At 43.2% G+C, this 12,999-nt stretch overlaps 1 protein-coding gene across 4 annotated transcripts in view; it reads right to left on the bottom strand.

The window, feature by feature from the left end:
* PTGR2 (prostaglandin reductase 2) overlaps nt 1-12,999 on the bottom strand; it is a 129,257-nt gene that overhangs the window by 34,025 nt on the left and 82,233 nt on the right. For all 4 annotated transcript variants that reach the window (XM_029598676.1, XM_029598678.1, XM_029598677.1 and 1 more), the window contains 2 exons: nt 7,178-7,348; nt 2,898-3,107 (listed from right to left, as the gene is read on the bottom strand). In XM_029598676.1, the coding sequence (XP_029454536.1) occupies nt 2,898-3,107; nt 7,178-7,348 (381 nt within the window). The remainder of the gene's footprint in view (nt 1-2,897; nt 3,108-7,177; nt 7,349-12,999) is intronic.

The raw sequence follows: 12,999 nt of genomic DNA, 5'->3' as shown, positions 1-12,999 counted from the left end.
ATTCTAACAATTAAGATGAAAGGAAGGCACTATGAAAATAAAGAATGTCTCATCTATAATCCTCAAAAATGGCTCCTCAGAAACATATCGAGCAGAGCAGACTGCCACCAAACACACTGCCTTAAGAGGAAGAAGCTTGACAAAATCTGGACTCATCGGTTCAAATGGTTGATCCGTAAGAAACTGATTCAAATGGTCGACCTGTAAGAAACTTCAAAACTACATTCAAACTCCAAGCCGGGACCAAAACCCTAACAGGTGGCCGAAGACGCTTAACACCCCCCCACCTAAGGAAACAAGGCACATCTAGATGACACAAGGGTTTGCTCCAAGATGACCTCTACAGCAAGCAATAGCTGTGATCTGTACTTCAGGGAATTCAGTGCCAACCCCTTAACCAAATCTTAATGAAAAGAATTCCAAAATAGAAGGCAGTAAGGCCCTTCTTGCAGTCACTCCTCTAGCTTCAAGCTAGCCCTCAAATACTCTCCAAACTCTTACATGCACTAAAGTCGTTGAGATCTTTCTCGTGTGTAAAAAAAAAAAAAAAAAAAAAAGAAGTACTCATTGGCAATAGTGATCACAACATTATCAAATTTGACTTAATAACTGGAGGGAGCGCAAAAAAAGAAATCTACTACGACATGATTTAACTTTCAACAAGGTGACTGATAAAATGAGAAAAATGGTTAGGAAAAAACTGAAAGAAGAAACTGCAAAGGTTAAGGGGCGGATTTTAAGAGCCCTGCTCGCGTAAATCCGGGCGGATTTACGCGAGCAGGGCCCTGCGCGCCGGGAAGCCTATTTTACATAGGCCTACCGGCGCGCGCAGAGCCCCGGGACTCGCGTAAGTCCCGGGGTTCTCTGAGGGGGGCGTGTCGGGGGCGGTCTCGGTCGTCGCGGCGTTTTCGGGGCGTGTTGGCAGCGTTTTGGGGGCGGGTACGGGGCGTGGCTACGGCCCGGGGCGGTCCGGGGGCATGGCCACGGCCTCCGTACCCGCCCCCAGGTCGCGGCTCGGCGCGCAAGAGGCCCTCTGGCGCGCGGGGATTTACGCCTCCCTCTGGGAGGCGTAAATCCCCCGACAAAGGTAAGGTGGGGGCTTAGACAGGGCCGGGTGGGTGGGTTAGGTAGGGGAAGGGAGGGGAAGGTGAGGGGAGGGCAAAAGAAAGTTCCCTCCGATTTCGGAGCGGCCTCGGAGGGAATGGGGGTAGGCTGCGCGGCTCGGCGCACGCCGGCTATACAAAATCGATAGCCTTGCGCGCGCCGATCCAGGTTTTTAGCAGATATGCGCGGCTCCGCGCGTATCTACTAAAATCCAGCGTACTTTTGTTTGCGCCTGGAGCGCAAACAAAAGTAGGCCTATTCGCGGAGTATGAAAATCCGCCCCTAAGAGTTTAGCTTAGGCATGGATGTTGTTTAAAAATACCATCTTGGAAACCTAGACCAGATGTATTCCATGCATTAGAAAAGGTGGAAAGAAGGCTAAACAACTACTGGCATGGTTGAAAGGTGAGGTGAGAGAGGCTATATCATCCAAAAGAACATCTTTCAAGAAATGGAAAAGGGATATGAATGGAGAAAACAGTAAACAGCATAAGCACCGGCAAGTCAGATGCAAAGCATTGATAAGGAAGGCAAAGAGAGGATTTGAAAAGAAGCTTGCTGTGGAAGTAAAAATTCATAAAAACTAATTTTTCAGGTTCATTCGAGGTAAATAGCCATTAGATTATCAAGGGTTAAAAGGAGTACTTAGGGATGACAAAGCCTCAGCAGAGACTAAATGAATTCTTTGCTTCGGTATTCATTGAGGAAGATGTAAAAGGTATACCCATACAAAGAGGGTGGAGTAAACAGCTCAAACATGTAGAGAAAATACAATGAAAGAAATGTGTGGCAAACAATATACACTAATCAATATCTCTTAACAGAGAAATTTTAATTGTAAATACAATCACCTAAGTGATACATGTTTTTAAATAAAGTCAAATATAGTACAAAAACGAGGTGTTTCACATCAGGGCTGCATCAGGGGACCAAGACTTCTGTAAATCTTAAAGACTAGGGCGTCTCAATACAGGATACCATGGGTTGACTGTATGTAGTTGGAGGGATTAACTGAAACTATGGACGTCAGAGTCAACCGAGAGCTAAGCTCCAATTCATGTTGCAGGAAGCATCTGTAAAGCATAAACCATGCAGCGGTAAGAGATCCTATGCCGTGGGTCAGAGGAGCCGCCCGCGGTTTGGTGCAGGAAAATAAAGATAATTCTTTGAAACACCTAACAGATGTTTTGTTGAAAGTGTAAATGCAGACCCGAGCGAGAACAAGGTCTTAACAAGGTCTGACCCGCAGCACAGGATCTCTAACCGCTGCCCTCTTCCAAGGAAGTCCAGTCCCCCCCCCCTCCGGCTAACAGGCAAACTCAACCAGGGGAGGGAGTCCCAGCACTAATTAACCCTGGGAGCAGCCACCAGATTCCTCTCTGCCGGGCCTATACAAGGACTCAGCCACAGCACGGGATGTTCCTTACCATCTGCTGGAGACAGAATACTGACAGGCTGGATGCAGCACAGGATCCTATAGGGAGTGATATCAGCAATCAAATTGTTCTCTGTCTCCATCTACTGGCTGGGGAGTATAACCCATGCGACTGGGCTCATCTAGGCAGATGAAATATAATTATTTCCCAATATTCCTGCACTGTGTCTGGTCTAGAACTCTAGAATATCTCTATAACACTAATCAAACACCTCTGCTTTGCTTCTCCTCTATTACCTGTAAGGCTTTAGCATGTTCTTTGGATACAGTTCTGAGAATAAAAGAGTACTTCAGCTTTCTTCAGGAATTCTGAATGTCACAATCCTAGTACTTTTAAAAAGAAAGGAGCATACATCACCTGGCTTATTACAGTGTCACTGACATCACCTCCAACATTGTCAAAGTAAACATCCACTCCAGCTGGGCAGGACTCACGTAGCTTCTGTGCCAGGCTCTCGTTCCTGTAATTCAAAGCAACATCAAACCCTAGCTCCGACACCAAAATGGAGCATTTCTCATCCGAGCCGCAGATTCCTACTACTCTGGAACATCCTTCGAGACGCCCAATCTACAAGACACATAATGCCAAGTAAATATTTACAATGCAAAATGTTGTAATGTCACATTAGTCATATAACCAAGTAGAACACAACATGGTTGCCAGTGCTCCTATAGAGACAGGGGAAGTTGCTAAAAATATTTGAAATAAAACAATGGCGTAGCAGTACAATATGCTCTTTGGAAATGCTGTCACCTAGTGCCAGGATAAGGAAATTTTTTGCTTTGGCAAGTATGTATTTGCACTTGATGAAGCATTATCTTCAGTAGCTAGTGGAGGACAGCTATTTTCATTTTACAGTTAGATGTCTCTTCTCCATATTTGAGCAAATACAATTTAGAGATGTCAATAAAGAGGATATTTAAGAAGCTATATGACTCTTCAAGATAGTACTGAAATAGCAAAGATACTGAGGAAGATTTCTTTTAAGTATTGCAACACTTTGTCAAAATTGTTTGGTTGTTGTCCTCCAGTGTACAAAACATGAGCCATTCTGGGTGCTTCTTGAGGAGGACAGGCCTAGAAGTGAGCAGTGATGGGCTAAGAACAAGGGAAGCCAAGGTTCAAATCTCACTTCTCCTTGTGACAGTAGGCAAGTTACTTTATCTGCCACTGCTTCAGATACCCACTTTCAGGCCGATGCAATACCATAACATGTGACTGGACACACGTTTTGAACGTGCTAAAATAACTCCCGATGCAATATGGGGATTAGCGCATCCAAAGCAGCGCGTAGCTAACAGCCCTCATCATGAGTAAATTTCATGTAGATGAGGCTATTAGCTATTACCCTGTGATTCAAAAAATTCCCACGGCCAACGGTAATGTGGCAAGTTTTACATCAGCCTGGGAGCTAGCGTTAAGGCATGCCATGCTCAAAGGCTCAACCACTAAAACAAAAATCCTTCGTTCTGTGGTTCCTCCTTTTAGCATCGTCACGCTACTAAGTAAAAGGAACCACAGAAAGCATCATCATGCAAAAATAAAAAGTCATGGGAAAAAAAAGATTTCTGGGCATGGTGTCTGGCGGGGTGGCCACCCTGCTGCTCAAACGGAGAGGTGAGCGGTACCCTCCGGCTGGCCCGGGCTAGCGGGCTCGGATGGTGCTTGGTGGCTCCGATGACTCACAGAGGGAAGGTGCTGACTCTTAAAATTCATTTTTTTTTTGTGATTGATATCGCATCAGCCCCTTTGATTGTAAACTATTTTGAGCACAAAATCGTACTTGAATACTTATCACCATTTTACAATGTTGTAAACTTTAAAAAGTATTATATTTAGTGCTTCTATTAGGTGTTTATAAATGATAAATTTTGGTGTTTATTTTCCAGCTAATTAGAGGTTCTTTGAGAGTACAAACACCAGTATTTATTGGTGTTTTCATAGTGCAGGTACCTTTTCCAGTTGAATTAAATATGTACATTTGTGCAGCTGAGGAGTCAGCACAGGAAAGTCACAAAAATATAGTGGAAGATCCTAGGCAGGCAAGGAGAGGGATGAGAGAATACTAGGGGTAGTGGTATTTTTCCACTGCTTATCCAATAAACCTTTATATCTTTTTGTATAAGGATTGTTTTATCGGTGGTTATTGGTTTAAAAAAAACAAACTAAAATCAGAAGCCATAATTATATTATTATTCTGTAATACAGATGAAATTATCTTATTTTAGAGGTGATCGGATGGAATATAATTGGCAGGAGGAATAGCCTAGTGGTTAGAGCAGCAGGCTGAGAACTAGTGAAGTAAGGGTTCAAATCCCACCAACACTCCTTGTGACCTTGGGCAAATCATTTCACTCTCCACTGCCTCAGGTTCTTAGATTGTAAGCCCTTTGAGGACAGGGAAAATTTCCCTTCTGTGCCTTGAGCTACCAATGAAAAGACATGAGCTAAATCTAAACATCAGCATCCAACTAAAGGACAACTTAAAAGACCTTGGTATATGGATTGACAATGAACGAAACTACAAAAAACAATTCTCAACAAAAACAAAAGAAGGCTTTCATAAACTCCAAATACTTAAACATCTAAAACCGCTGCTCCACTACCAAGAATTCAGAACCGTCTTACAATCCCTTATCTTCACCAGCCTCGACTACTGCAACTCACTCCTGATAGGATTCCCAAAACCGGCCTTAAAACCTCTTCAATTACTACAGAATGCAGCAGCTAGAGTTCTATCCGGCAAAAAAAAAAAAATAAGACCACATCAGCCCGGTACTCATCAATCTACACTGGCTACCGGTAGAAAAAAGAATAGAATTCAAAACGCTGACAATCTTACACAACGCAATATACAAAGCAGATAACACTGCGCTCAATAACATCATACAGATCACAACGCACGACAAGAACTGCAAGTAAATTACATCTAGTCATACCATCACTTCCATTAGCTAAGCTATCCAACACAAGGAACAGAGCCATTTCCATTGCAGGACCAAAATTATGGAACTCACTACCAGATTACCTGAGTTCACAAAGCAACATCAAATCATTTAAAAAAGAGCTCAAAACATGGATCTTCAGTCAAACTTTCAAAGAAGGTATCGGATAACTACATACAACTGATCCAACACATAACCAATTTTCGGTCATGCATGAACAAATCCCTAGACTATTCACTCAGAACGTTCAAGCCTAACGATAAGTTGTTTTAATTTACATAAGTTTCAATCAATTTGTTGACCACTACCCGGTTTGATCACAGTTATTCCCTGTTTGTATCAGTTGTTTGGAAAAAATGTAATAAGTTGTTATATCTGTAAACCGGAGTGAAGGCTTCTAGCTATACTTCGGTATAAAAAAACATTTAAATAAATAAATAAATAAAATAAACAAACTCACTCTTACACAAACCCTATTCTCATTAGCCTCTTTCTTTTGGGTGGGAGAGGGGACTGAAAACTTCCTCCTAATTGTTTGGGCTTCTTATTTCTGCTGGTGCTAGTGCCCTGAGTTTCCCTTCACAGCTACCTGGCAGAGGGGTGAGGGAAAAAGGGCTTGCTTGCATTTTTATTCCTTCCCCTTCACCCCCCTAACCCAGCCATTGCAGTAGCCCCTGGTAGGGTATCACAGACTGCATGGAAACACGGCACAAGTGCACCTTGATTCAACTGTAGGTGTTGCTGTTGAGTGATGGCCAGACTTTCTATCCCCTGGGGCTGTGCAGCATCCCTTGTTCCTGCCAGACTGAGCAGAGGAAGCAGAGTACAAGAATCAAAGCCAGATCAACCAATTCATAAACCTCATTAGAGATTACACCTATATGGTATAATCACTGTTTTGCGACCGGTGTGCTATCCAACCTGATGGGGTGTGCCATGGGGGAAAAAAAAGTCACCACTGCCTGATGCTTATCACCTTGCAGCAGCAGTGTCTCATAAATGTGCAGGAACTCCTTTCTAAGAACTTGTATAGTCAAGCGCACCTCTCCTTCTTAGCTACAGCAGGAACACTATTGTGGGAATTAACAGGCAGCATGTAGGGCACAGAAAGCCAGGCCCTGCTTTGTGCGGCGCTCACACAATGCACACAGCACCTCCCTCACAGCCTTCCAGTCTCTGTCCTATTGCCAGGTGGAGTGAGATGGTGAGAACAAGCACTGAGCGCCGGATGCACTCACTATGAGTGCTGGGAGCAGCAGCAGCAGCTGAGGAGGAGCTCTGGCAGCCTCATTCGGCAGCCAAGTTAACTTGAGTTGCTAACTTGCACCACCCTTTCTCTTGCACTTGAGAGGTTCGTGTGTGTCTTTGTCCCCTCTCCCCCTTTGTTTTCAAATTTAGAAGAGACCTCTGGGGCTTTCTGTGCTTCCCCAGATTTTCTATTGGCCATGAATCCTCTTCTTCATGTCTGCTGTGCCACACAATATTTTTGTTAATGTAGGTGTGCCTTGAGCTTGAAAACGTTGGGAAATGCTGTTTGTCTTAACATTGTTTTATGTTGATTTTGTAATCCACTTAGCTTAACAAAGTTATTATAGCCAGAATAGAAGTATTTTTCATAAATAAAGAAAGAAAAAGTTCATCCTGTGGAGTCAAAATGTAGGTCTTAGAACAACTTAAAACATAAATGCTTACCTGGCCAGCCAAGGAGCCGCAGGCACCAGCAGCCCCACTGACCACCATTGTCTGCTTGGCACTTGGAGTCACATGCCCTTTCTCCTTTACTCCAAACAAGGCCGTCAGCCCAGGCATTCCCACTGCACCCAGGAAGTAAGAGAGGTGACCATCTACAAGTTGTGGATCAAGCTAGAAATAAAAATACATGAACATTCAGTGTGGGGGCTGGCTCTGTGGCATTGCCATGGCACACCACAGCACAGGAAGTCTGTATTCAAAACATGTACCCACTGGGTTCACTGGAAGAGGGGAATAATGGTGGTAGTGGGGAGAATAAAAATATGGCAGGGACAAAAACTGGTGCCAGTAGTCTCAAAGACGACCACTTCTAACCCTCAGCAGCAAGAAGATCCAATATTGCCTAAACCATTTTTTGGGGGGAAGTACGAAAGAGTAAAAAAATATTTACTTATTGAGATTTCTATCTTGCTTCATTCACCATACCAGTGCTCAAAGGAAGATGCAAACTAACATTTTGATTACAATACATATAAGAAATTTAAAAAAGAATTCTAAAATCCAAAGATATGTCTTTTCCCTGTTAATACAAGACAGTAACTAGGACTAATCCACATCTGTATATCTAACAAACAGAACAAATGTCTCTTCATCCTTCCCATCCCATACCACAATATCCCTTCTAACTACCCAAACTCATCCCCATGCCATAAAAACACAAAGACAAGAGCAGATTATAGCAAACTAAGATAACCCCCTACCCCACTTTCCAAGGGGAAAACCCCAATGGCCCACAAATGCATCATGCCTGCTTAAAAGCAAGCTGAAACAAGATTGTTTTTGCTACTTCCTTAAAGGCCAGGACATCATTTAGTAACCTAACCTCTCTGTAAAGACATTCTAGGATTTGGGACCTGTGTAGCAGAAGACCCTATTTCTCATACTTTGTAGCTTCACAGTCCTGACAAGGGACAACTCCAAAAATGTACCCCATGAAAATCTCAGGTTTCTGGTTGAATTATACAAAGACTGTTTTTCTCCCAAATAAGGTGTACCTAGAATGAGAAGAACTCAGAAAATTAATGTCAGGATCTTAAACAAACACAAAATAAACAACATGGGCAGCATGTTTTTGAAAAGACTGGATGAATGTGATGATTAAATCCCCTCCCAATATGACAGGCAAATATTGTACATGGAGAAATTTCTTATCTGATAATTTCCTTTCCTTGAATCCAGTCAGACCAGTGCAAATGAAGTTATGCCCACCAGCCAGCAGATGGAGACAGATTAACAGTTTCACTGACCACTGCGATCCTGCTAAGAATTTCAGCACCCAGTTCAGGTTCCAAAAAGGAATGAGATCTTTCACCAGAGGCCTAATGCTTAACTCCCTTCAAAAACCACCAGACATCCGGATGAGATAATAAAGGCTTCCCCAACACACAGTCCCCAACACACAGTCCCCTCTTCCAGTGAACCCAGTGGGTACATGTTTGCTTTAGCTGCAATTTGTACCTTCAAGGAATTAAGAGCTAATCCCCATCAGACTAAATTTTAAAACTAGAGGGTGAGCACCCATACACATGCATATCGGCGCGTGAGCACAGATACACTGGAATTTTAAATCATGTGTGCACTGTGGCCTCCAGTTTTAAAATATGGAAGTGGGCGAACAGTTGGCCCCGCCTCAGAACGCCCATGCCCCACCCCTTTTCTGCTCCCTTAGTTTTTGCTCACACATGCACATGTACATGCATAAACCGCAGTTTTTAAAAATCCCCGTTGTTTGCGTGCAGCCCACATTCGTGCATATGTGGACATTTTAGCATGAGAAATGCTTTTAAAATGTACCTCTTTGGCCTTATTGCAAACCCCCCCAGAACACAAGGCACTGAGCGCCTGGGAATTATTAGAGCAATATTGCTCAAAAATCCACAAAACCCTCACATAAGCCAGGGAGGCAGATGATTTTCTAGCATTTAAAAAGAAAAAAAAAGTGTTCACTTCCTGAAAATAACTTTTCCTACTACTACCACCTAACATTTCTATAGCGCTACACAAACACACAAAAGACAGTCCCAGCATAGAGCTTACAATCTAATAAGACATACAGGACAAGACTTGGGGAATTCCATAAAGCAAGACAATGGCTAAAAAAAAAAAAAAAGTTAGTTAATAAGGCTTAAAGCAATCAGGCTTAAGATTTAAAAGCGGCTTCAAAAAGGTGGGATTTAAACACAGCGAGAGAGGAAACATGATGCAGCAATTCAGGAAGACTATTCCAAGCACACAGTGCAGCCAAGCTGAAAGCAAGTAGTTGGGAATTGGCAGTAGAGGAGAAGGGCCCAGATAGGAGTGGCTTGTCTGATGAACGAGGAGGGGTGTAGAGATAGCTAGCGAAGTAGTGGGATGCTGCAGAGTGATGCATTTTTAGGGGAGAAAAAGGAGCTTGAACTGTATGCAGGAGCGGATAGGGAGCCAATGCAGTGACTTCAGAAGAAGGGTTATATGAGCATAGCAACTTTGGCGAAAGATAAGTGTTATGGTTATTGATGTTTGGGTGGATCCTTGGACACTGTGGCAGCTGACCACGCCCATTGGGGGCAGTCCCGTGAGGGACCAAAGTGTCAGGCTAAACTCTGAACACACAAACACAGATTTGAATCTTTTATTAAACAGTTTTGGAAACCACCAGAGGTGGCAGTAGTGAGTAGTGGATGTTGAGCCCGGCTGGGCAGGTCTCCCACAGAATGCTGAAACAGCGAATCCTCTGCTAGGCTGTGCTGTAGTGGAAAGAGACAGAGATATGAGTACAAAATGAGAAGCATTCAGAGTCCCAGGTAGAATTAGGAGAAGCTCCGAGACAGGGAGAGCAGAGAGACTCAGTTGTATTGTACTCACGTAACAGTAACAGAGATTCCACTAGATGAGAAGTCTGGCACCGGAACAGAGGGCAGGCCCTCGAGGAGCGAGTACCTGGTTCCAATGAAGCAGGACTGTGGAATAGATGGTAGTTGTACTCACAGATGGAAACTGTTAGTGAAGTCTTCCAAGTAGAAAGGTTTGAAGATGCAGGCAGCGACTCAGGGAACATGGGCCCTCGAGGAGCGAGTACCGGTTTCCTGATAGCACCTGAAAGAAGCAGAAGAGGCCCCTGAGGAGCGGATACTACGTTAGCAACCCGAAGCGTGTAAGAGTTCCAGATAGCGCTGGAGTGGCAGAGCAGCTTCGGTACAGAGAGCGAATCCCATCCATAGAGTTACCGTTGCTAACTCGATGAGCTAGCAAATACTGTAGGCTTAAATATCCAGGCAGCGTGACGTCATATCAGGGGGACGCCCCTGAGGTTCGCGCCAACGTGGAAATAAAGATGAGGGTGGCGTGCGCGCGCGCCCTAAGGTACCTTGGAGGAGCATGGCGGGAGGCAGCCGGAGAGGACGGCAAACAGACGCCGCGGCAGCCAGTAGTCCGAGGTGAGCGGGAGGAGCAGCAAGTAGTGAGAGGTAGGCAGGGCGAATCCGTCGTCGACCGACGGTCGCAGCAATAAGTTAAGCAGCTGAATTTTAGGACAGATTGCAGTGGAGAGAGATGGCTTGTGGGAAACCTGTAAGAAGCATGTTGCAATATTTAAGCGGGAGGAGATGAGAGAGGGGATAAGGTTCTAGTAATGTGTTCAGAAAGGAAGAGACAGATTTTGGCAATGTTATAGAAAAAGAAACGGCACATTTTAACAGAGTTTTGCATATGCATAGAAAGGAAGAGAGAGGAGTCGAAGATGACTCCTAAGTTACGGGCTAATGGGACCAAGAGGATGACCATGTTTATCCACAGAAACAGACAAAGGAGGAAGAGAGGAGGTGGGCTTGCAAGGAAATAGAGCAAAATAGAAATAGAAAAATAGAAATAGAAAAATAGAAAAATAGAAAAAAGGAAATAGAGCAAAATAGCACAATATAAAGTCCACTACCGACTTTATACCCTTAGGACCTTCAGGACCTTATCTGGACAGTCCACCCACCTGCTATGAAAAACCATCTCTTGAAGCATCAGCTTTCTAGCTCATGCTCTTCCCATAGTTATTTTATTTTATATATCTTTTTTACGTTTAATATTTAATATTTATTGATCTACGTTCTTTTGTTCAATAATTTGTTGATTGTTTAATGTTACGCTGCACGTTCTCTGTTCAATACTTTGTCTATTGTTTAATGTAACGCCTTACCGGCGACAGTTTTGTTATATGGAAACCAACCTGATTTGATATGTATATCGAGAATGTCGGTATATAAAAACCCTAAATAAATAAATAAATAAATATAAGGAGCTCTGTCTTGACCATGTTGAGTTTAAGGACGCGGTGAGACATTCAGGCAACAATCTCAGACAAGAACGCCAAGATATGGGACTGGATTTCTGGTGAAATTTTTGGTGTAGAAAGATACATCTGGGAGTAATCGGCATAAAAATAGTATTGAAAGCCATGAGAGGAAATCAGAGCACCAAGGAAATTAATATATAGTGAGAAGAAAAGAGGGGCCAGGACAGAACCATGAGGCAAACCAATTGATAGTGGAATGGCAGTAGTGGAGGAACCACAAGAGAAAATGCTAAAAATGCGATGGGTGAGGTAAGAAGAGAACCAAGGCAGCACAGAGTCCCAAAATTCAAGCAAGGACAGAGTATCAATGAGTAGGTGGTGGTCAACAGTATCAAAAGCAGCAGACGAGTCAAGGAGGATAAGAACAGAATAAAGACCTTTGGCTTTAGCCATAAATAAGTCATTGTAAACTTTGGCAAGGGCTGTTTCAGATGAATGTAAAGGGTGAAAACCAGATTGGAGTGGTTCAAGAATGGCTTCAAATGTAAAAGTCAATACAGCAGCGGTGAACAGCACATTTAAGTAGTTTGGAGGCAAAAAGGAAAAGGAAGATGGGTCAATAGTTGGCAGGTCAGTGAGGGTTTTTTAAGGAGTGGTATGATTACAGCATGTTTGAAGGCAGCAAGAACAGTAGGAGTAGAGAGTAATAGATTGAGGATGTAACATATAGAAGAGATGACTACAGTGGAGATGGAGCTGAGGAACTGGGTGGAGATAGGGTCAGAGCAACAAGTAGCGAGTTTGGAAGAAGAGAGAAGAAGAGCAGTTTTCTCCACTATGACTTCAGGAAAGGAGGAGAGAGTGGCAGAGGCTAGGGGGGAGGGTAGAGGGAAGAAGTGAGGGAGAGGCACATAAAATGGTGACCTGGTTGAGAACTCAAGACTAATTTTGTGAATCTTGTCATGGAAGTAGTTAGCCATAGTATGGGCAGAGGGAAGTTTGAGGAGAGAATCGAGTGTGGCAAAAAGTCAGCGAGGGCTGGATGTAAGAGAGTTTGTCAGATGGATGATGTGGATGCTCATAGGCCCTTAGACTCATTGAAACACTTTTTCACATGTCACACAAGAAGTCATTATTCCTGTTCTCCTAAGTTTTTGATTTTTCATAAGCAGTCTTTATAAATGCTAACAAGTATAACATTATAATTTGTGCTACAACCTTGTACTTGTTCACCAAGACAGACGGGCACTAAAAGCTAGATAAATATGCTGAACTACAATGTTATAGAACATTTTGCACTGATAGGAAGTAAGTTGACATTCCATCTAAAAACAAGGACGAGGCCAATTGACATTCCATCTAAGATTATAGAAAATATTCTTAGAACAAACACAAGTTTGCTAATGTTGGCAAATTCCAAGAAAACATTTACATGAGAGACAAGAATTAAATTACCATATGGCCATCCAGATTATTTGTTTATAACAGAAAGCCAGTCAGA

This window comes from Rhinatrema bivittatum, chromosome 4 (assembly GCF_901001135.1).
Source record: "Rhinatrema bivittatum chromosome 4, aRhiBiv1.1, whole genome shotgun sequence".
In the NCBI taxonomy this organism is placed as follows: Eukaryota; Metazoa; Chordata; class Amphibia; order Gymnophiona; family Rhinatrematidae; genus Rhinatrema; species Rhinatrema bivittatum.
The sequence above is the reverse complement of the archived record's forward strand: the minus strand, read 5'-3'. Positions and strand labels throughout refer to the sequence as shown.